The following is a 25,227-nucleotide window of genomic DNA, read 5'->3' on the forward strand; positions in this document are numbered from 1 at the left end:
TATTAGAAAAAATGCGGTTAAAGGTGAAAAGTTTAACAAGTGTGACACAGACCCAAATTATATAGTAAACAAAAAAAATCAAAAAAGTCAAATAAAAGTAATTGGGCCAAACACATCAAATTTGGAAAAACTATTTTTACAAAAGTTAGGCCAAACAATCACAACTTTTTCAAAAAGTAGTTTGTGGAAAAACTCATTTTAAAAAGTAAAAACTCTTTTAAGTAAACTTGGCCAAACAACACCTAAGTCATCAATTTTGAAATTTCAATTCAGCTATTAAGGTTCTTCCTCATTTCTTTTAGGCAACGCCGGGTTGGTCTTCTTCTTTACTCCTTTTCGCATTCCCTTCTTAAATTATATTAGGGTTCCCAATTATTTGACATTGTACTCAATTATTTATCTTTGATCTCATTTGGGGGTTGGGGGTTTGGTTTCTATACATAGATTACGATGACCAAATTCAAATGAGGGGTATTGTGGGGATATCATATAAATTTTTATCGTTAAAATGTAAATAAAACGATAAATAACAAAATCGTCAATAAAATGTAAAATTGCTTCATCTCCTTAATAGTCGAGCTAGTAAACTTCCTTAAAGCCACGGACATTTCCGCGAGAAAGGTATAGGTGTCGATGTTGAGGATTAACTTGAAAATTAGGTGGTTGTTAGTAAAGTTGGACATATTAGGTGATAAATTGTAAACTTTTTAACATAACTAGTTTTGCTACCCGTGCAATGCACCGGGCTTTCATATTTTTGTCATTATACATTCTATTTCAAAGACTTCTTACTTAACCACTATAATATAAAAACTATTGAGTAAAACTGCTGGAAAAAGAACTCTAGGAAATGGTAAGTTTTCGCGAAATATTTTGCTTCGATTGCTTCTAAAAAAATTGGATAGTCTTGTCACTTGTATAAGATAGTTTTACATAAAAAAAAGTGTTAAACTAATCCAAACATAAAAAAAGGTAATGAATAAAGACAATTATTAAAACAACCCGTTTTATAATAATCTTGTTCAAGGTCGCCTTACGCCCTTACACAAGTAAATGGGTTAAGATTTGTTGCTATGGGTGAAGAGTTGTTGCTCGGTAGACTTTTCTTCATAAAATAGGTAATGAATATGAGGGATGATGAAGATTGAAGAGTTGTTGCTTGGTGGTATTTTCTTTATTCTTTATTTATTTTTTTTTAATGAAATGTGTTGTTGATGAGGTGGAGGGTAAATGAGTGAAAAAGTGACAAATGTTTATGTGTCAAAAATTGGATGAATAATTTGTGTTTTTATTATTATATATAGATATATAGATAGGTGGTAAAACACACACACACACACACAAAAACTCTTTTACATTACCCAAAAATATTACTCCCTCCACAAACCTATGTTCGCCCCATTTCAATAAAATACGCCTCACATACATTAGAGAAATGGGGCGAACACTTATGTGTGGAGGGTATATAAATAAACGAAAATAGTGTTGAAAAAAGATCAATGATTTTCACTGGTTACAAAACTAATTGATACAAACAAGTGGTTTATTGTTATATGTTTTGCTCGTTTTAGTTATATCATGTTGTGTGTATGAAGGCTTAATCACCAAGCTCCAAACTTTATCCCTTTATTGTGCTACCAAGTTTTTTTCTATGCAGGAAAATTACAAGTCACTAATTCAATTGTGTTTGGTCTTGGAAATTTATGGTGTAGCAGTCTCCTCCTCTCTAAAGGAATCTGTAAATACATTGATGTCTTATGCAGGTAGATATTACAAGGTTACAAAGAGGGCCGGCATAAAACTACCTTTAAAAGCTGGCATAATATTTGTGCTCATTGGTCTGAAGGAGCTGGATTTCAGATTAAGGATTTCTCTGCTTGAAATTTGACCAATATGCTTAAATGGTTGTGGCTTTTACACACAAGCATGGGCTCCATCTGTTGGAAATATTTAATCTCATTAATTTACATATTCATATATGTGACATTTTAATTTAGTCATAAAATTAAAACTAGATCTTATGCATGCAAACTAGAAAAAGAATAGAGAAGAAATCGTCTTTCTTACAATGGGAGTTTCGGTTTTGGGCACAAGTGAGTTCTCCTACTCACTTGTTCTTGAGCTTCCTAATATTGGATGAACAAGGATTCAAGCTTAGAATCCCTCTCAAAGATTTATACCCAAGGTGTTACTCTTAAAGATTAGTAATAATATGATCTAGTAATATTAATAATCTAGCTTGAAAATGGCCCAAAATATTATTTTTGTCTCTTGTCTATTCGGCCAAGAGGAAGGAAATATATGAGTATTTTTCTCTCTAAACTTCTCTAAGTTTTGGTTGTGTAAAAGAATGAATTATACACTAGTGAATATCTTAGTGTATGTATCAATATAAATTGTAGAAACCCTTGGCCTTTTCTCTAGGGAAAACCGGGTATGGGGGGTGGCAAGGGCCAATGCATGGCTAAGATACTCTTCACAAAAGCAACTAGGTGTGCATGGCTATGAATTAGGTTTAATGATTATGCTTCTTATAAAACATAAAACATAATACAAACCCCAACCCACCCCATATAATTTCGGTACATATGTTGTAAAATGGAAAGTCCATTTTACAATTTATTTGTCAATTTGTCACATGTAACATGTTCCATGACATTATGTGTATAAAATGTATTTTTAACAATTAAAAATCAACATATTAATAAAATATGTCACTTATAAAATTAACCTAGTAATTCATAATTACTTGTACCGTAATGGGTTTCCGAATCATAAATTACAACATTCTGTATTTATAATAATTTATTCATTCCGTTTCAATTGTTTCCGTAAACAATAATTTCATCTAAGTAATGAAACAATTTAATTACTTAGTCTGTATCTTATTTAATCGAATTACAATAAGACACGTTAATTATACTCACAAAATCGTCCGTCAATTTTAAGCAATTTAATTAACCCGCATCGACATACGATCAATTAAACAATCAATTAAGAGTGTCACCCTTTAGGTATGACCTAAGGGAATCAACTGGTCACCACCGTCGTACGACAGTAATGTCAAACTCTAGTCAGCCAATCATTACCGATATGTGTGGACCAGTTGACTGTAAAATATTACTTCCTACATGTATTCTTAAAATGAGATTTAAACATGTGATCATCATGATCGACAATTGTGATCGCATTATTGTCGGATGACACATATTCCAACACCATCTAGGTGGAATGGATTAGCAAGTATTTCCTTTCCAGATGCTTTATCTTGGATTTAACTGTGCATGGATATTATGCTGAAAGCCTAAAGGGGGTTATTCAGGCTAAGGACATGCTAATAAGTCAGGTGGGAATGTTCAGTTAGCAAAAGCTAGCCTTGACTTTTCAGTTTGCAAAACTTATGAATGATCAGGAAAAAAACTCATGCCCTACTGTTGTACAAAGCTCTTCAGGATGACTGTCTCTTGCCTAGGCACAAAATTATCCTCATGATGGTTGATGTTCAGAGGAAAACTTGCCATTCTTTTTTTTTTTTTTGAAATTGTCATCTCATTAATAATCAACTAGGCGTAGGTTACAATGAAGATAACAAATAGACAAAGGAAAATCAAGATTGCTAACGTAAAAAATACATTCAAAATAACTATCTAAATACTGGTAATGGCGTTGCCGCTCCAAAATCATAAATTTCTTGAATCTATGAATAATCGATGTCTTTGCATCCTTCTTGATGGAGGGAAACAGTGTAGCCGTCTTGATGTATTCATCCACGAAACAAATCTGATAATCTCCCCGTCGATTAAAACTTATTATATTGATAACAATCCCACGAAAAAATGGAAAAACCCCGAAAGAAGGGACGGAACAACAGATCTCACCAAAAGGGAGACTATTATTGAAAATAAGATAGATCTGCATAATATTAGTTGTTTAAGAAAGCTTTTGTGGGGCTTACCATCGATGGATGATCGATGGAAGCCCTCGAATAATAATGGAGGCTAGGTTTTTAGAGAGGGTTTTTTAGAGAGAGATTTTCTGCCTAATTGTGTACAACTTGCCATTCTTGATATGCTTATAAATAGAGGCATTAGTCTAGCCAACAGGTGCTCTTCTATCTGAGGTACTCTTCTGGAGTGGTGTCTCTTTGACTGACACTCAACTTTGTAGCCTCTTGCTCTGGTCACATAGGATACGACCACGAAAACACTGGAATAACAGAAGGATCAAGTGCTGGCAACTATGACCTATACGTACACTATAGATTGAGAGGAATAATAGAATTTTTGAGGGCTTGGAGACACCATTCCTTACCCTAGTGAATGAATGTAAATTTATTATGATGTGTTTTTGATGGTCGTATTTGTGGTCATTTCCGAATAAAAAACAAAGCCCAAATAAGTAGTATAATTGGGGTCGAAATCCACGAGAATGGTGTAGGTGTATGCAAAGTTAGTTCAAATTTAAGTCTAGTCTAATAAAGATAATTGGTTTGATTGACTAACAACTAAGGTAATTATAGCAAAGCAAGCAAGATGATGAGTAAACAATTGATTAAAGACTAAGGTTTTCGGGTTCCCCTAAGTGAGACGGACTAACAATGGGCGTCAATAGGTTTTAGGTAGTTGTTGGCCTAGAAGAGCTAATGTCATAAACTCTACTAAAGAAGAACACAAAATCATCATAAAGCATCCATACTTATCATAAGCACACTATCAAGCATTCCATAAACTTTCGTCGTATGAAAATACTAAGCAAATAATGAAGAAAGTTATGAACTTTCGTTCACACATTTCAACAAACACCTTCAATGCATGCCTACAAAGACCAACAATTTTACCTAAAACAAAGCATTAACAACCCATGTTTATAGTCCTAATTCCAACTTAGGTTCCTCCAAAACCCTAGGGGTCACTACTCACACATACTCAAAGAGCAAGTATAAACAATTGGAGAAAAACAAACAAGCATGAAGATAAACATGTAATTAAATGAAACAACAACTAATAGGAAAATTGAAATGTGAACAATTGAAGATTCAAACTAAAAAGGAAGGAACTTGTACCAACAAAGGAATGATTGAATAATCTTTGATTGATAAATGAAAGGTGTTCTTCAACAAACTTCAATTATAAACCAAGTACCCAAATGTAAACTATTGAAACTAAGTAGTTCTAGGCTAATTAAGTAAGTAATTAAGGCTTAATTATAGAAAGATTAAAACTTTGATTAAGGAAGGTTGCATAAATTTAGAGAGTTTTTCAGATCTAGGGTTGTGTGTCCAAATGATTAAGGGAGGGGGTATTTATAGTTTACAAGGAAAATAGGTCAAAAATTACAAAGGAAGTTAAGATGCGAAAAATGCGTCCCAGTCGGTGGGTCGGCTGCCGGTGCACCACCCGGCTAGGAGTCTTATGAAAGTTGTGAAATAAATTCAAGTCATTAGGTATGCGTGACCGGTGGGCCGGCCGCCGGTGGCTGCCCGGCTGGGCACTCGCTGTAACTCTTAGTTCATTTTCTTGCTTTTCTTCCTTCTTCAGGTGTTCCGAGCCGACTACCAGTAGGCTGCCCGGCTGGGAGTCTTCTGACTTATTGCTTTACTTCTCTTCCTTGGGCAAGTGTGGAGGGGTCCCGACAGCCGGCTGGGAACCTCTTCTCAGCAATCCTTCTCCTCTTTTCTATGCTAACTCTCAACTTCGTCTTTCATGCTTCATTTAGCCCATTTCCGCCTCAAGTCCTGCAAGGAGAGATGCAAACCCATAGAACGGGAAATAAGGACACACTATTCAAGTAAAGACACACAAATCCATATAGAAACGGACCAAAATGCATAAAGAAGAAAGAGGAATCATGACCGAATAAATGCACATCAGCTTTACTTAGCAAAACACATCATATTGAACATGTTGACATTATAGAGGGCTTAAAGGCTCTAAATGTACACAAAATCTCATTTGTGACGGCGCGTATCCGTCACTTTAGAGTGACGGATACCATTTTCCCTCACAAATGACCCATATAGAGGAGAGAGGGAAACACATGGGAGTGCCCCCACCTTGTCCCCCCTATTCGTTTTGTGAGTGCCATTATCTGTCACTTACTCCGACCCGTTTTCAGCAAGACTTATTGCTAAATGTATAGGAGTAACATGGCATGTTAACTTAGTGGATATATACTTATTATAAGAAATCTCATATAATTCTTTTTGGAAATATATAAGAAAATACTTTTCTTGCAAAAAATAATAATAATAATGAACAATAATAGTAATAATAGTAGTAGTAGCAGGAAAAAAAAAAGACTGAACAAACTTTTCAAGCTTGAGCTTTAGTTAGTTTTTACGGTTACTAAACCCATACACAAATTCTTATACCGATTTTTAAATTTGAAGCTCGAACTCAAACTTACTCAATAGGTGGCAATCGGGTCGGGTTTGGTAGGGTAAGCTCACGTCGGATTCAGGTCATGACTGCGTTTGGTTGGGTTAGTTCTTAGCTCGAGTTTGGGTTCGGGTCGTTTCGATTGATTTGTCGAGTTTGGGCTGGATTGTGGTTGGGTCGGGTCATTGAAAGGTCGGGTCATTATCAAGCTCATTTCTGGGTCGCATCATTATTCAAGCCGAGTAATTATGTTAGTCGGTTTTGCTTGGTTTGGGTCGCGTTTTGCTTAGTTTGGCTCATCAATTTACTATCCGGTCATTGTTTTCCCATTATTGTACCAGTTTGAGTTGAGTTATTGTCATTATTTGGCGAAGTTATAAGATTAATATTAAACTAGTGTAGATCCTGCGCAAATACGCGGTAAATATAGGCCTTTTAATTTTTAGTGCATTAGTTATAGTTTTTGGATTTATATCAAAATAAATAATTAATATTAAAATAAATCAAAAGAATTGAATAATTTCATGAATTGTGTTTTCTATGAAATATTTTAACTACATCAAATTATTTTTTTTAAAAATTCTTTTTTCGTCACGAAATTAATAATAAGAATACAGTTGTTATGTATAGATTATTTTAAATGAAAAATTAGCTTAATAAATGAAAATATAATTTATTTCTATATATAGGTTTGAGCACTTTGGAGGAAAAACTTTATAGAAGTTGTATTCTCTTAATATATAAGAGAATTTATATTTTTTAAATTTGCACCTCATTAATATTTATCAGCTCACTCCATTGTATTTTGATATGAAACAAAAAATTGAAAAGGAAAACTAATAAAAAAAATTATTTAAGTTGTGAATTTGTTTTAGTGAATATTTTTTGTCAAGAAGCTAATAGTAAGAATGTGTCAAGTTATTCTCTACAGTAATAATTATTACATTACTGAAAAATTTAGCAACTTATACTTTATAGTTTAATATCAATTTTATTTTATTTTAATGAAAAAATCACAATTATGAATTTATTTAAAAAATGAGAGTTTATTTATAAGAATATATTCATTGAAAAGGTAATAATGTAATGAAAGAAAATTTTAGTTATTACCTTATTTAGCTAGACTTTTTGGAGGGAAAATTAAGAGAATTTTTATTCTCTTAGTAGTAGGGGGATACTTGATAAAATTCGTTTATAATGTCGGTTTGGTCTTTATCGCCTTGACTTTTCGTTTATGTTGGGTTCGAGTTAATATCGGGTTATCTTTCGGGTCAATTTCGGGCTATCTTTCGAGTCGGGTCAAAGCATGTATCAGGCCGTTTCGAGTTACAGGTCATCTCGGGTCAGGTCGGGATCAGGATCGGTTTCGGGTCGGCCTTAATCAGGTCTTGTTGGGTTACAAGTCATCATCGAGCCGTTTAATTTACAATATTTTCGGGTCAAAGCATGTATCAGGCCGCTTCGGGTTACAGGTCATGTCAGGTCAGGTCGGGATCAGGATCGGTTTCGGGTCGTCCTTAATCAGATCTTGTCGGATTATGGCCTTACGGGTCATCATTGAGCCGTTTAATTTACAATATTTTCGGGTTTTGTCGGATTGGGTTCGGGACGGAGCAGACTTCTCAGCTCTAAATTCACATTCACACAACACAATCACCCCCCTAATGTAATCAGGTGGACATTAAAGGTTGTAAGAGTCGCATAAATACTGATTAATGAGCTATGAAAAGAAATAAATATCATTGGATCGCATAATCGCACATGATGAGATTTCTGAACCTGTAATTTTGGCAATATCAAGTCCTATATATGTGGAGAATGAGCTGTATTATTAAGTGTCAGCAGCATAAATGAAGCTTGTATTAACAACAATCTTCCTAGTACTTAAATATTATTTGTACGAGTGCATTTCATGACCTTAAACTTTTCAATTAGATATGATTCAATCTCTTGTGCTCCATGCAGATCGCATCATTCCTTGACAAATTTCACCTGATTTCTAAGTAATTTTTTTATGCCCTACATGCATTTTTTCAAGTTTCAATGCATAAAATGATTCAGAAAAGATGTGAAACATATTTAATAATGCGTTTTTAAATGGAAAATAAGATGACGTCATTAGTCTGTAGTATTGATTATTGAATCTCGGTACTACGATCTCACAAGGAACAAAGACGATTTATTAATATGATCGGACTCAACTTGATAATTACTGTAGTAGTTGATAGTAGGATCTAGGTTTTTATATAGTCACATTATTTTTTGTTGAGTTTGATTGTATATACAAAATCCTTTATTTCACCGTGAATTCATTAAAAATGTTTTAATAGTAAATCTTTAATATTATCTGCTAAAATATTGTTCATATACTCAAATAACATGACAGTTGGGCCTGTAGTATTCTTAATCTATACTATACACCTCATTTAATGAAGTTCTGATGATAATATTACAACATCAAAGGTTTTGCCGAATATTAAAACATCAATATTTATAGGCGAACATTTGTATTTTCTCTTACAAGGAGATCACTTCATTTATTTATATAAGGGGTCGTTTGGTTCAACAAGTTGGAATGGAATGGAATGAAGTTTGATAGTATAGTAGTATGGGGTTCTAAATCCATATTTGCCTAATCTTGTTTGGTTCACCATAAATTATAGAAGGGAGGAATGGAGTTTGAATCCAAGGTGGGAGGGTGGGTATGGGATTCCAAGGGGTTGGGGTGGAGTTAGAGAATCCATTGGGTATCTAACTCCATTCCAAATCACCCCAACCAAACACTAGAATGGATTGAATCCATTCCAATCCATTCCAAAAGCTCCAACCAAACACCCCCTAAGAGTATATTTGGATAGAAATTATGTTAAAGCCATTTCAATGGTTTCTAGATTAGGCAATATCAAACAATGAAATTTATCTTAAATTCTTCTCTACACAATTTAGGACCATTTGTGTGACAAAATTTGACCATCCTTGTCTACTTTTGTCCCCCAAAGACTGAACAAAAATCAAACAATTTGTGTTAAATGAGTAATATTCTCTAATTATAATGTTGACATTTTCATTTTCTGCCAACCTCCTTCACCATATCACAAATATATATTTGTCTTCTTCTACTCCTTCGTCAATTGCCTCTCGTTTACCGCAATTGTTTTAAAAGTCTCCTTAACCAATTTCAAACCCTTTATCTCAGAAATTTCAAACCCTTTTGGATATTACTTGTGTTTATTTATTCGAATAATATGAGAAGGATCGTTTCATTGATTAATAGTAAAATTCACTCGTATAAACATAAATGCTACAGAGTAATTACAATCACACAATTTAATAAAAGTTTCGACTTTTTCTTCCTATAAGTTCAACATTCACATTTAACATGCATCTTTCCTCGTAAACATCTTAAAATGTGTTAAAGCTGTATTGCTGTTAAATTGATACAAGTAACCTTGACTTTTGTGTAACCTAATTACCTAAGCCTTTGATCATCTTGATTCTGATACAGAATCGACCATCAATAAAAACCACAAAAAGTAAATCAAAACCTTACGAAAGTGAATTTTTTGAGGAAGTCTTCCTTATATGAAACTTTAAATTTTATTGAAATTAGTAAAAGAGTGTAAGCTTACGAGAGCGTTACATACTTCTTGTGAAAAACAATGAAGTCACATTCAAAACTAAAAGACACAATATATTGTTCATAAGATTGATCATAAATTTGACGTTTATTATCATCAAAATTGGTTAAAGTCGACCCAACGACAATGAAACTTGAGGTTTTTTTTCTAGATAGACTACAATTTTCTTTTGACTAGTTATCATTTTCGTGACTAATGATATTTTTATGACATTTACTTGTCCGTGTGGTATAATTGATATTTGATACAACCTAATAGTCTTTTCTTGGTCAGCATCTAAATAAGAGTCTCGTGAATACAAAAAGAATTCACAACTATTTAAAAACCTGCCTGCTAAAGGTCGTCGACAATTTACTAATTATCGTCGACAATTTTAATGAACTTCCAAAACTACCCCTCCCTCACACTCTCCCTTATATTTTTTCCGTCTTGTTTTGTTTTCGTAAAAAAATAATTAATAATTACTAATAAACCCCGTTCGTGGATAGTTCGTTTTATTTTAATTTTTTTAATTTATTGAAACTTATTTTAATTAGCGATTATCGATCCACGCACCCAAAACTAATTTAAGACGGAAATTAATAATTTTTTTTTTAAAAAAAAAAAATTGTTGTAAAAGGGCCTGGATGAAGAAAATTTTCATCCAGACCAAGGTCCGGACAAAGAAATTTTTCGTCCAGACCATGGTCCAGACAAAAATATTTTTCATCCAGACCCAGGTCCAGACGGAAAATATTTTCGTCCAGACCCAGGTCCAGACGAAAAATATTTTCGTCCGAAAAAAAAAAAAAAAAATCCGGACGAAAATATTTTTCGTGCGGGCCGAAAAATATTTCCGTCCTGGACTGGTCCGGACGAAAAATATTTTTGTCTAGACCATGGTCTGGACGAAAATTTTCTTTGTCCGGACCTTGGTCTGGACGAAAATGTTTTTCGTCCGGATTTTTTTTTTTTTTTTTTTTTTTTGAAAAAAAAAAATCATTTTCTGACTTAGATTAATTTTTGGTGCGGTAATCGATAATCGCTAAGTTCTCGTTCATGTTGTTAATTACAAATCCCGCTTTTTTTTTTTTTTTTGAAAAACCGTCTTTTTTTTTTGTTTGAAAGATTTTAGTGAGACGTTAGTGAGACGGAAATTGACTTGTGTTTTAGTGAGACAGAAATTGCATTTTAGTGAGACGGAAATGGAGTTATGTTATGGAGGGCAAACTTGGAAATTTACATTAATTGTCGACGATAATTAGTAGTCTTCCTTAAGACGGAAATGGAGTTGTGGCCTGTGGGGACCAAACCTATAGGCCAGCGTCCAACTAGTCTTCCTTAAGACGGGGTATATGCTACGGTGCCACTCAGTGGCGCCCAATCTCGGCGCCACCCTCTCGTATGCACCCCTTATTATTGGGGTCCCCACTTATTTTATAGGATGTATTCATTATTTTGTGGGTCCTCATTTAATGCATGTGAGAGGGTGGCGCCAAGATTGGGCGCCACCGGATGGTGCTAACTCATTTTCCAAAAATCATCACATACAAAAAGAATTCACATCTTTTGTTTTTCCCTGTTCATTATGCTTTTTGTCTTATTTTTCTCACATAAATATATTTGATCTGTTTAATATATTTATCTGTTTAAACTTAAAACGAATATAGATAGTTTGCTCACCAAATAGTCATCCTCCCCATATAAGCACTTCAACTCCTCTTCCCAACTGTTCATTTATATACCGTAAACGTCAAAGCTCCAATGTTTCTCAACTTTTTTGACAAGAAATTTTCAACTAATTTTGACATTTATATATTCAAAATTCTTGACCATTTCATGAAAATAAACAGTCATTTTAATATTTTTGTACATAACCCCACATACTAAATTTTCTTGTTCAACTCCTCTGTTCCAAAACTAACTTTGAAAGTTTTTCATACAGAACACCGTAAACTCTACGTTTTTCGACGAAATTCCTTAATGAAAAGTATGAACTGTTTTTACTATTTTAAGGAGAAAGCGCGATCAAGGGGTCACCGGTCAGCACCTGAACTAAGAAACCCAATTAACAAATCTGATAATTCAGGCACTACTGATTCTGGTGGTGTTGTGATTAATTCAACCGGGTCCGAGATTTCGCCACGTGGGATTCTTGATTTGTATGAAGAAAAAGATCCTAAATTGAGGGCATTTTCATTGTCCGAGCTTAAGCTTGCTACTAATGATTTTAGTAGACAGCTTAAGATTGGTGAAGGTGGGTTTGGTTGTGTTTATAGTGGAAAAATTAAGCCTGTTGATGGTCATGGTGAGCCGATTGTTGTTGCTATTAAGAAGCTTAATAAAGACGGGTTTCAGGTATTTTTTCCGACTTCTTCTGTTTCATGTATTTTGTGTGAGATATTTTAATTAAGGGTTATGATAAATACAACCCAATTTAAGAAACTAAAAAAGGAAATAAATACTTAATATATGCATTAATTGCATTGATTCATGTGTAATTTATCCTCTAATTTCTAAACTAATACCAAATTTGGAAGGGTATTAAATGCTTAAAAACAACCCATTGGGTTGTATTTAGCATTTCCCTTTAATTAAAGGTAAATAAATGATTTGGAACGAAGGCACTGTCATTTTTGTATCACAAATTCTTGTTTGTGACGGCACATATCCGTCACTCTGAGTGACGGATACCATTTTACCTCACAAAGTACCCACTTTTTCTCTCTCTGCAACACTATTCATGTGGTCCCCTTTCTCCACTAACCCATTTTGTTACCATTTTATCTCACAAAATATCCGCCACAAATGGTAACCCGTCGCAAGGAAGACCAATTGTTTTTGTATGCCTTTTGGTGGGCTCCCTCCATTCCATATCATACTGTAAGGTTGCCCTTGTGCCTTGTGGTCTTGTGGAGTATCCCTTGATTTATAAAGCGGTAATTATTCTCCTTTTTTGATCAATGTGGAAAAATGTACGAGACGTATGGGAACTAGATCAAGATTATTGCTCATTGCTATTGGCGGATTGATATACAATGTTTCGGGTCTTCCGACACTAGATAACGTACAATTTTTGTGTATTTTCTTCTGTTCGGGCTAAATGGTTTAAGATTTTACGCGTTTTATATAAAAATAGCTTATTTAAATCTATTTGGACCCTGGAAAGAAAATTTTCTAGATTCGTCATTGCTCAATGCCTACCATTTTAGCTTTGGCTTTTGAGCTTTATTTCTACATTTGTCTAGATTATGGGTTACTTTTAAACATAAAATGGTCCGTCTCACCATGCAACAGTAGCAGAATCGCACCCAATAAGTATTGTTTTATTCATGTAGTATATAATTACTTCATATATTCTCTTAGTTCTTGTTTGGTATTTTGCTCACTTCATGTCTTACGTTGGCGTCCAATGACCAATGGTGGTAAGGTCGAGGGTGGTTAGCAAGGGATTTGGAAAATTATATAATAAATACAATAAATAATAAATTGATGATAATAAAATTAAACATGTGGACAAGAAATGATGTTCTAAAGCCAATCAAAATAGTTTCTTCAACAGAAAGATTTCAGAAATGTTTTTGTATTACTTTGACGTTGTCAACGACATTGATGTCAAATTGTCAATGAGTTTTCGTCTTCTCTCTTCAATTTCAGAGACAAAGATATCTCGAGTGTTGAGTTTTCAGCAAGTCTCCTTTCAGACGGTTTTAAATTAAGATGAGAAAAATATCACCATTTTATAATAAAAAAGACCATATAATGATAAAAAGTTATAACCAAAATTGTCATGTTAAAATAATTAATTATAACAAACGCAAAAGTTAATTATAACAAAACTCGCAGATTATTGGCACCCTTTAATCCAAGCGACGTGTTAGTCGGAGTCGGCCTTCATCTTTTGTGGCAGGGGGAACCTTGAGATTCAATATCATGCCTATATGATATTTTCTGACCATTATTAGCTTAATGTGTAGGGACATAAGCAATGGCTAGCAGAGGTTCAGTTTCTAGGTGTAGTGGAACATCCGAATCTGGTAAAACTTGTCGGATACTGTGGTGTCGATGGAGAACGAGGGATACAGCGTCTGCTCGTCTATGAATACATGCCCAACAAAAGTTTGGAAGATCATCTTTTCAATAAGGCATACCCAACTCTTCCTTGGGAAAAAAGAATGCAGATCATACTTGGAGCTGCTCAAGGATTGGCTTACTTACATGAAGAACTCGAAGTCCAGGTTCGCAACTTCAGGATTTCATCGCTTTTGCTGTTACTATAACACTAGTATGGAACCCGCGCATACATGCGCGGCATTTATAGATCTTTTACTTACTTTATAATTTATTATTTAAGATTTAAAATTGACGTATTATTAATTTTTCATATTTTAATATGAGGATAAAAAATTAAAATGGAAAATTAATTAAAAAAATTAAGTAAATTCATGAAATGTATATTTTAATGAAATTTTTCATCACAAAACTAATGATTTCAATTTATAAGCTATTGAAATATTTTATTCTCTTAGTAGTAAATAAAAAGGGGAATGCAAGTTGAAAAAATATTATCCCCTTTTTATTAAATGTCATAGAATTATTTATTATATGAAATAAATCAGTATGACCTAGTCAAAGATAGGATATAATGAAGCCCAAAGCCCATTATAGAGCAACTCATTTAGGCGGGAAAACTTGAGAATCTCTTATTCTTTTAGTTTAAGGGGGATTAATTTCACTCTGAAAAGGATTTATAATTCTTTGTATGAGACAGTCTCGCACATATTAATTTTCTGATGTTTGTCATGAAGGTGATATTCCGCGATTTTAAAACATCGAATGTGTTGCTGGATGAAGACTTTCAAGCTAAACTATCAGACTTCGGGCTTGCAAGGGAGGGACCGACTCTTGGACGTAGTCATGTTTCAACAGCGGTAAGTCGGTCTATCGATTAATTTAACACGTTACAGATGTATTGAGCTTGCGGATTCATATACTGTAATTCAGGTTGTAGGAACGTATGGCTATGCTGCGCCCGACTACATAGAAACAGGGCATCTTACTTCCAAGAGCGATGTATGGAGTTTTGGGGTTGTGTTATACGAGATTTTAAGTGGACGGCGGTCTATGGATAGAAGCCGTCCAAAATCTGAACACAGATTGTTAGACTGGGTTAAGCAGTTTCCGCCTGATGGTAGGAAATTCAGCTCGGTGATGGACCCACGGTTGGAGAACAAATATTCCGTGAATTCAGCTCGAAAAATTGCAAAGTTGGCTGAAAGTTGTCACGTAAAGAGTTCCAAGGAAAGGCCAAAAATGAGCGAGGTGGTCGAGAGGTTGAAAGCGATTATCAAGACGACAGAAGAAGGGAGTACGAGCAACAGAGGTTCAAGTCCAATTGAGAACGAGGGTAGCGAGTTGGAGAAAAAACCGAAAAAGGTAGAAGCCTCAGAATCTTCTAGAAGACGACTCGCTCACCTTGCTAAACTTGGAGAGCAAGTCGAAGGCCTTAACACAAGGAAATTCTTGATCATGCAGAAAGCGAAACTAGCCATTTAATGTGGCTCTAAAGTACGTTACAGAAACATATCGATTCACGCCCATAAAGCGTGGCTTCCTGTACAGCCTCTCTTGAGACGACTGCTTCAACGCCCATAGCATGAAAATCCTGATTCAAAAACAAGTCTACAATCTCCAGTAAAGTGTGACGGTATGGGGCTTACACTGTGATAGGATGAGCAAGCGAGTTCCTGCTTATTGTATCGTGGGATAACTTCCGAAAGTTTTTTACAAGGATTGGTCTGACGCAATGGAAACCAGGTGAGAGCTGCAACTGTAAGTGAATGCTAGAATATTTCAGGTTGAAGATGAAGACTAGTGTATTCACCCAAGTTTTACCGGTTTATATTTGTAACAGTTAAAAACATTCTACTTGGCAGAAAAACGTTGCTAACAAACATGTTTTTGTTGGTAAAATATCTTCTTGGCTGGTATATATTTAACGGGTTTTTTCTAGCTCGGCAGTTAAATCTCATACTCGCGTGTTTTGCTCAATAAAATCACACTTGGAGAAGTTTCGAGTTGGCATTTACACAGAGGAACAATGACACCAACGAGAAAACGCACTCAGGCATTTGGTAGTACAAGTCGAACCTACAATGTCCAAACCGCCAGGAGACTGCAAATTCTCGTGTACCACCGCAACCAGCTGAGTAAACATGTCCATATATCTGCACTAGGTTACACTTAGAGCTGGCAAATAATGACAAGACACGAAAACATGACACGAACCCGACACGAAATTAACGGGTTTGGGTTGAGGCTCAATGACCCATTTATGTAAGTGGGTCGACACGAACACGACACAATATTTAATTAGGTCGTGTTTGGGTTGAGCTCTCTAAACACGAACCCGACACAAATGACCTGTTTAATAAATTAATCCTAATTTTTTTAACTTTCATCAAATAAATATACTTAAAACTTTCTAAATATTGACATGACACGAAAACACGACCCGAACCGGACACGATATTAGCGGGTTAGGGTTGAGGCTTGATGACCCATTTATGTAAGTGGGTCGACACGAACACGACACGAGATTTAAACGGGTCGGATTTGGGTTGAAGGGTTTGTGACCCGTTTACATGTGACACGAACCCGACACGACCCGATCTGTTTGCCAGGTCTAGTTACACTCGTATAACGAGCATAGCAAACCTATCTCTCAGCTTTTGCTCGATACTTGTATCCTACATTCCTAATACGTTACTCAGACTCAGGTAAGGATACATAGTCAAGCGGAATCGTCATAAATCAAAATTTTCAAACTTTGTCCTAAAACAAGGATACTGGGACAGTGAGTCGTGAGTCGTGAGTCGTGACACATCTAAAGGACCAAAATAAATCTGTAAACACTAGTAGTATCACATCTATACTCTTCAGAGCAACCTGGAGGATCTCAAACAAATCAACATTCAGTATGTCAATCCTAGATAAAAACAACAAATAAGAGCGGCGTAAGTCAGGTCGTAAATATATAGATAACCAAACCAAAACTCTAATCTTGAAAAGCATAGGGTATTTCGCTCCCTCTTGGAACTCTAGTGATGATCACCATGAAGTAAAAACAATTATCCCATAAAACACAATGAAAATGACTTTTATGCACTAAAAAAAAAAAAGTACTAAAGAAGCGACTAAAAAAACACTGCTAAAGTGAGGTTAAAATCAACCCAATTCTCATGGTAAAAACAGCTAGCAGCTTAGAAAACATATCCACATAATCTGCACTTTTAACCTAGCCTGAGGTTTAAAACTGAAGGGCTTTTTACACTCCTATAACAAGGATAACTAACATATTTCTCAGTTCTCAGCTCAATACTTGTGTCCATAACCATTCAGCTAATGTCGGACCTGGCATGACTAAATTTCCGAACTTTATCCTAAAACAAGGATACAGGAGCAATGACAAATCTAAAATCTAGAATACAAAATCTAAAAATACTCGCATCTATACTCTTCAACGCAAACCTGTAGGCACTCAAACTGCAATCAACATTCACTAGTCACTACGTCAATCCTCAATATAGTACTAAAAAGTAAAAACAGCAAATAAGACCCCTCGTAAATATGGAAATAACCACTTAACTCCAATCTTGAAAAGCATTGAGTGATGATCATCAATATTCATCATGAAGTAAAAACACTTGCTCATCAGAGTCCATATCCCATCAAAAGTCATAGCAATGAAAATGACTTTTATGCAGTCAAATCATACTAACTTATACTAAAGCATCGACTGAAAACACGGGCAAAATTCATTTCCTCAGAGTATATACAATCCTCAAATGACCTACATAGGATTTTACCATAAGTAAAGTTCTCAAACAAGGCTGACCTTGAGGAGGGCACACTATCAAAATCCAACAAATAAATTCAGTCTACTTGTAGTTTGTCACTCATTCTCGCACAAAATATTAGTCCGCCAATTGACTCAATCCATTTATACTATCCTTTACAATACTCCCAAAAAGGAAACCTAGAAAACCATTCACCCCGCTAATGATTCCCACATTTTGGGCTCAGACTTTTGTAATGCCTTCCTACCTAACACTCCTTTCGTGGGTAGAACCCGACAACTCTTTCTTTTCCAAGTTTTGAGGACAAAACCTTTTTCTAACGGGTTCATCCAAAATAATAAGCCCAATTCTATATATAGTAAAATATGAAATGAACTTAAACTACTCCTAGTTAAGTGACACAACGGCAAGGGTGATGAGATGTTTTTACATGTAAAATTCTTTTAGTCAAGGCAGTTATGATATTTACCGCTAAACTTATACACATCACTTGCCAAACGTATAAGACTATAAGAGTCTAAAATCAAAAGGTAACATCAACCAGATCATCATATACTAACAAGAAGAAATAACTTCTAACACACTAATCAGAAGCTAATTCATCTTCTTGGCAAAAGAAGGACTCCCCTCCGTCTCATTCATTTGTTTACTTTTTTATTCTTCGGGAGGGGTATTTAAGTCAAAGGCACAAATTGCCTAATGCTTCACTACTTGATTTGTCCATCACTGACCAATTGCAGCCTAGACACCTGCTCTAGGGCTTAAGTCAAACCTTTGACGGAGAAAAAAACCGAGAATATGGTTATTAAATCCGTAACTGAACAACAATCAAACACTCAGATAGGTATCCGTATACAGTATACGAGACAATTACTCAAGTGTGGATGATATTGTCAGCCAGTACCAGCAAAACCAGTGACTACTGATTGCGCTCGGGCATTTGGTAGTACAAGTCAAACTTACCATCTCCAAATTACGAAGAGGCTGCAAAGTCTAGTGATTAAAATAGCAACCAGCTCAGTCGACGTGTTAATATAATTAACCTAGCATGTGGTTGAAATCTGAATGACCTTGTACACTTAAAGAGGGATAACTAACCTATCTCTAAGCTTTTGCTCAATACTTGGCTCCTACGTACTCAAGACACAGGTAAGGGTACTGAATACATAGTAGAGTGTCAGGCTCGCCATGACTTAAATTTCACGTTTGTCCTAAAACAAGGATACTACTGTGAGTCTATGACACATCTACAAAAGCCAAATATATCTATAAATACTAGTAGTGGTATCGCATAGTCTTCATAGCAAACCTGACCGCACTCAAACTGAAATAAACATTCATTATGTCAATCCTCAATAGCACTAAAAACAACATAGAAGACCCTCGGAAATATGGAAATAAACATAAACCCTTGCCAAACTCCAATCTAGAAAAGCATAGAGCATCTACGCTCCCTCTCGAACTCTAGAGATGATCACCATGAAGCAAAAAAAAATGCTCATCAAAAAACCATATCCCATAAACACAACGTAAATGACTTATGTGCACTCGAATAATAGAACTCATACTAAAGCAGCGACTAAAAAAAAACACTGCAAAAATCATTTCCTTTGTATATACCATTCCCAAATGACTTATGTATGATTTTACCATAAGCAAAATTCTCAAATAAACAAGGGAACAAGGCTAATCTTGAGGATGCACCAGTGCACCACCATCAAACCCCCATCCACAGCTTTTATCTTCTGCAGTTTTCACTCGTTCTAGCACAATATATTACTCCGTCAATTGACTCAATACCAATTATACAATGTCCCTTACAATACTTCCAAGCCCATTTAAGTTACGGACACCTAGACAACCATCCACGCCTCTACCAATTCCTACATTTTGACTCAGTCATTTGTAGGACTTCCTAACACACCTTTCTTGGGTAGCAACCCGACAACCCATTCCTTTCCGGACGGAACTTTTTCCAAGGGGTCCATCCCAAAATAATAAGCCCATTTATATATATATATAGTAAAATACGAAATGAACTTACACTACTCCGAATTAAAGTGACCTAATGGCAAGATTGATGGATTATCTTTACCCGTTAACTTTTCATGTTAAGGCAGCAATGATATCTATCGCTAAAACTTAAAAATGATCATTACCCAAATGTATATGATCGAAAGGTGCCATCATCAACCCAATTATCATACTCCCCTCCGTCTGATTCATCCCCTCCATCTTATTCATCTGTTTACTTTTTAATTCTTTGTGAGGGGTGTTTTAATAAAGGTAAGACGGAGTACAACCAATGTCTTTATTCAGACCTTGATCTAAATCAAATCAGAATCCTCAACAAACAGATACAATACAGAAATTATCGACAATTAAGGCTCCCGGCCTTCTAGTCAATAGGATACACACAAATCTGGGGAAAATTTTCAACATTCGAATTCGAAATTTCAATCATCACAACCATGAACTAATTCGATCACGCATTCAATAATCAATTACTCCCTAGTCTTTTGTAAGACGGTTATTTGCTAATACTGTGTAAAACAAATCCCAACTACCTCGACATCTAGAATATTATTTGTGTTCAACAATACCACATAATTTATCGCCACAAAAACAGAAATAAATAAACAACAATCATAATCACAAACTGTGAAACAATTCAAAATTATTCAAGATAATATGTTCGCATCAGAACAATGCAATAGATCTAAATCCATCAAAAACTTACACAACAATCTCTCTGACAATTAAGATCAGACAAAACATAGTAAATTAAAAAAAGTTGACCTCAAATTATTCCATTAAAAAGAGAAATCAATAGCGATGAGATAACTTCTCCTTGTTCTGGTACCATTGAACATAGGAATAAACACCGACGAGAGGAGTCAACAGAAGCGTAGCGCTGATCCAATTTTCGGTAACTTTGTGAGTGAGTTTATTAGGTAAATCCTTCCATAATCCAGGCATAACCTTCTGCTGGTATGGTGATAACGCGTATTGCACTGCCTTCATCTTCACTGGAATTTTCCCCATTTTGATTGATTTGATTTGATTTGATTGAGGTTGAGAGGAGGAACCCTAGATTTGAAGATTGATTTGGGGGAAATAAGGTGAGGGTGGAATGTTGTAGAGAAACTAGAAAGTTTATGTGTAGGACGGTGGGCTTTTTGGGATGGTGGAAATTGTTACTGTGGGCTTTATATTTTGGGCTCGGATTAGACCCGTTAATACTGACCCGATATTATTCGAGAATCGAATGATCCGATTTGTACCTTATCCGCGAATGTGGTGATTAGACCCACATAACTTTAGACAATTATGAGATTAGTCCCCGTAACTTACACATGTAGTCATTATGCCCTATAACTTTGATAAAAAGTGAAATTCAACCCAATTTTTTATTTTCAACCAAAATTGTACTAAAATATTCAATTTCATTCATCAATACAATTTATAAGTATACAATAAAATTTACTAAAAAATTAAAATTGTGTATGCAATTTATTGCACAGTGTTGGAAACAAATATTTGAATGAATTTATAAATAAAATTGAAAACTTGTAAACATACTCTTATATGTATGTGAATTATAATAAAGTTAGTAAAAAATATTAAAAATATTCTATAAATTATGTTAATAAATTAAGTAAATATTTTTAAAATGTTAATAATTATTTAGTGTGCAATGAATTTATATGTAAAATGATTTAATCATATGATTTAAGTTGAAAAGAGAAATTGAGTTAGATTTCACTTTTTGCAAAAGTTATGAAGCCCGATTACTACATTTGTAAGTTATGCGCTTAATCTCACAATTGGCTAAAGTTATAGGGGTTAATTACCACTTTCCGTATGAAAATTGTGCCTATGTGGACCCTAAATGAGAAATCGTTTATTTCCGAAACCAATTAAATGAGAATGATTTTTGAAGCACTATTTCAACAAAAAAAAAAAAAATCGATATTTAGGCACTTTGAGATAATGAAACTCATGAGTGTATTTATGTAGGATATGATAATGTGTGATTATTCGTACAGATGGAGATATTGTTAAAATTAATATCTATGTATCTATTTATCTATCTATATTAATAAAGGAAGCTTTTTTCGAGCAATTTTAGAGACTCCATCTTTTACGAAATACAAAAAAATAATTAATTAGTTTTATCAAGATTGGATATAATTTAAAGTAGCATCCTTTTTATTTAATAATTGTACCCAAACTAAAATTTTAGGGGAACGACAACACTAAGAAAACATAACCACCTAAACGGGTATATATATAATTCCTTCTCGCCTCATCGTCTACCAAAACGTCATTAGTCTTGCATTTTTTTTTTCTTAATTATTCCGGTTTTGTACCATTTATGCTTTCTTTTTTTTCTTAATTTTTTCGGTTCTCTAATTGCGGACCATTTGATTTTTGTTTTGTAAGTACATACTATGCTGTATGCACAATTGATAAATAGTTCATGATCCTACGTGAAAATACATAGAGAAGAGTTCACTTGCAAATAGATTCAGATACACGGATTCAATTTCTAACATTTGTATATTTGCATCTAATTTTACTTTAATGCGTGTATCAAATACTCTTAAAAATAGTTGCCGTAAAGATTTATTGTACACACTTTACTTCTACGTTAATGTTTTTCTTTTGAAGTATTCCCTCCATTTTTTAATATATGACGTTTTGCTTTTTCGAGGCGAGCCTTTGACTTTAATATTTACAAAAAATATATTTGGTAAAAAATTATAAAAATTATACCATTAAATTCCTTATGAAAAACTCTTTCATACGAGTATACATATCACTATATTTAAACATATAATTTGAAGATATTGAAGAGAGAAGTGTGTGTCTCGAAATGTGAGAAAGTCATATATAAAAAAATAGAGTGAGTATTTTATGTTTGTTGACCATGTTTTGGTTGTTGCTAATTGTTATTTAACAATCACAAAATCTCATTGAAGACGGCACGTATCCGTCACTTTGGAGTGACGGATACCATTTCCTCTCACAAATGACCCAAATAGAGGAGAGAGGGAAGCACATGGAGGTGACCCCACCTTGTCCCCTCTATCCATTTGGTGAGTGGCATTACCCGTCACTTGCTCCGACCCGTCTTAAGCAAAACTAACTATTTAACAATACCTTTGTTTTCTAGAATAATAAAGTGAGAGCAATGCTTTATTTAAATGTTGTTTGTCACATATAGTGTATGTAAAGTAGGGTGAATCTTAAAAAAAGGGTGGTGCTCATTCATGGACGGGTTTTACTCTTTCATGGACATAAATGACCATTATACCCATTTCATTTTAATTCTTTCATTTACTCTTTTTTCCAATTCAATTATTTCTCCCAATTGTTTCACTCTAACTACTAGCATCCAAACACCACCACCTGTCGGCCACCATGCACCACCCTCACCGCCGCCACCATGCACCATCCCTGGACACTGGCAAGTTGTGCTCCCTCAAATGAATGCTTGTACATTTTTCTAACCCCACAACGGCAAGAGATAATAAAAGAGACAGAAAAGCTGTGTTGTCCGTCTTGAGAAGTAGAGCGTCTTTCGCTACATGCCACCAAACCACATGGACTCATCTCCAGACGCAGGGCTAGTAACAAACACAGGAGGGTCTTTTTGCCGCGCCGTAACCTTGCGACTAACGTAACGACACCCAACTCCGTAACAGCCTGTAAATGTAGCTGTTCTAATTGCTCAATGAGAGGCAAACACACACTTCATAGTCCTTGTTAAAAACTTTCATCTTTGAACTAGCCAATCAAAAATTATGACCTACACTTTTGGGACTCACATATTGCTAAGCACACTTTTTTTAATGTGTGTGGAATTACCTCGTTTTTGGCTTGTCTTGATCCTGACACTATTATGTTGAGTTTAAGAGCTTTGATGGTCAGAATGAGGAGTCTTCTAACTAATCTCGGGTTTCAGTGGTTTTAATTGGCAGTCAGTGTCAATATACAGGTTAACCGGCTACACCATTCCCACACCCGTACACCTCCCCTCCACAACTGCCACAACCACCTCACGCCACCACAACACCACCACGGCCTGACGACACCACCAAGAGACACGCCTGGCGCTACCACCAGCAACAATGCGCCGGTATTAGCCGCCGCCAATAACTAGTTAACTACCACCACAACCGCAATACGACAACCACCTTGGTGGTCGTGCCCACCACAGGCGACCATCTCGTCTACCGCTGCAGCCACATCCGTACGACGCAAGACTCGGGCCATAAATTTTCAATTGACAATAATTTCTACAAACCCTAATTTCATTAGTCTAAATTATTTAATTTACCTATAACATCGTTAGATGAAGTAAATAAATAAGAGATTATTACTTGATCGATATGAGAACTAGCGTCCATAGTTGATTAATATGACGGATTTGATTAATTTTGTGAGGAAGGGAATTAGAGAGGTTTGTTTTTTTGTTTTTTGGTGGAAGGGTAAGGTATGGAAAACAAATGGCAAAAAGTCCGTGAAAAAGTAAAACGCGTCCATGAATGAGCAACTACGTAAAAAAATAGGGTGACAATACGGTAAGATTGGATTCCTTACATTTTTAGCTAATTTTTGTCTTATTTTTTTAGGTTCAGTCTAGTTAGTTGAAGGATTATCCCGAGCTACTCCGTATTAGCGATAGAATCTCAAACCATTATCAAGTTGAGTTTTCGAAAGCCCTTATTAAAAGTTGAATTTTCTTGCAATATTAGCGACTCCAAAATTTACACACTACATTATAGTATTTGATATCAAAATAAATAATTAATTTAGGTAATAACTAAATTATATACTGCTCATAGATATTGTATTTTATCTCTTAGATTCAAGTTTCGCTTGTAGTTTTTCTCTCACCGAGTTGCTTATGTTTTTTTGTTGTTCGTCGGGTTGGATTGTGACTAATTTGTTCATGTGGATTAATTACAAATTGATCGACAAAGAGTAAAGTAATGTAAGCATACTCCACCTAATGAACCCATCACGGGTGCTAATTCTATCAATAGGCATTCTACTCTTCAACTCCTGCATTTGACCCGGATGTTCATACACGAAGGCCATCTGGCCATGTTTGTATAAATTCCAGGCCAGTATAGCACACTGCACATAGGTTGTATCTTTTAGTCCTTAGAATCATGATCAGATAACACAATGTAATTGCGTTTATGTTTTCATCAAATTCTATCTAAATTACCAGATGGGAGTTCAATGGTGGTTCTAAGCATACATGTAAGAGCAATGATAAAACCTTCCCTTACTACTACCTTCTCCATAAAAATTTTGCATGGAGTCTTATTTTATCGTCTTTATGAATGTTGGATTTCT

At 34.9% G+C, this 25,227-nt stretch overlaps 2 protein-coding genes across 2 annotated transcripts; one reads left to right on the top strand and one right to left on the bottom strand.

Annotated features, from left to right (window-relative positions):
- Positions 1-11,852: 11,852 nt before the first annotated feature.
- Positions 11,853-15,636, top strand: LOC141607748 (putative serine/threonine-protein kinase PBL19). Its single transcript, XM_074427099.1, has 4 exons — positions 11,853-12,352; positions 13,972-14,232; positions 14,803-14,925; positions 14,999-15,636. The coding sequence occupies exons 1-4, from the start codon at positions 11,978-11,980 to the stop codon at positions 15,548-15,550; spliced, it is 1,311 nt and encodes a 436-aa protein (XP_074283200.1). The 5' UTR covers positions 11,853-11,977; the 3' UTR covers positions 15,551-15,636.
- Positions 15,637-20,502: 4,866 nt separating this feature from the next.
- On the bottom strand, positions 20,503-21,010 carry LOC141605251 (cytochrome b-c1 complex subunit 8-like). The gene has a single exon (XM_074423947.1). The coding sequence runs from the start codon at positions 20,896-20,898 to the stop codon at positions 20,680-20,682; it is 219 nt and encodes a 72-aa protein (XP_074280048.1). The 5' UTR covers positions 20,899-21,010; the 3' UTR covers positions 20,503-20,679.
- Positions 21,011-25,227: the final 4,217 nt, after the last annotated feature.

The sequence above is a fragment of the Silene latifolia genome, chromosome 10, assembly GCF_048544455.1.
Source record: "Silene latifolia isolate original U9 population chromosome 10, ASM4854445v1, whole genome shotgun sequence".
Classification (NCBI taxonomy): domain Eukaryota; kingdom Viridiplantae; phylum Streptophyta; class Magnoliopsida; order Caryophyllales; family Caryophyllaceae; genus Silene; species Silene latifolia.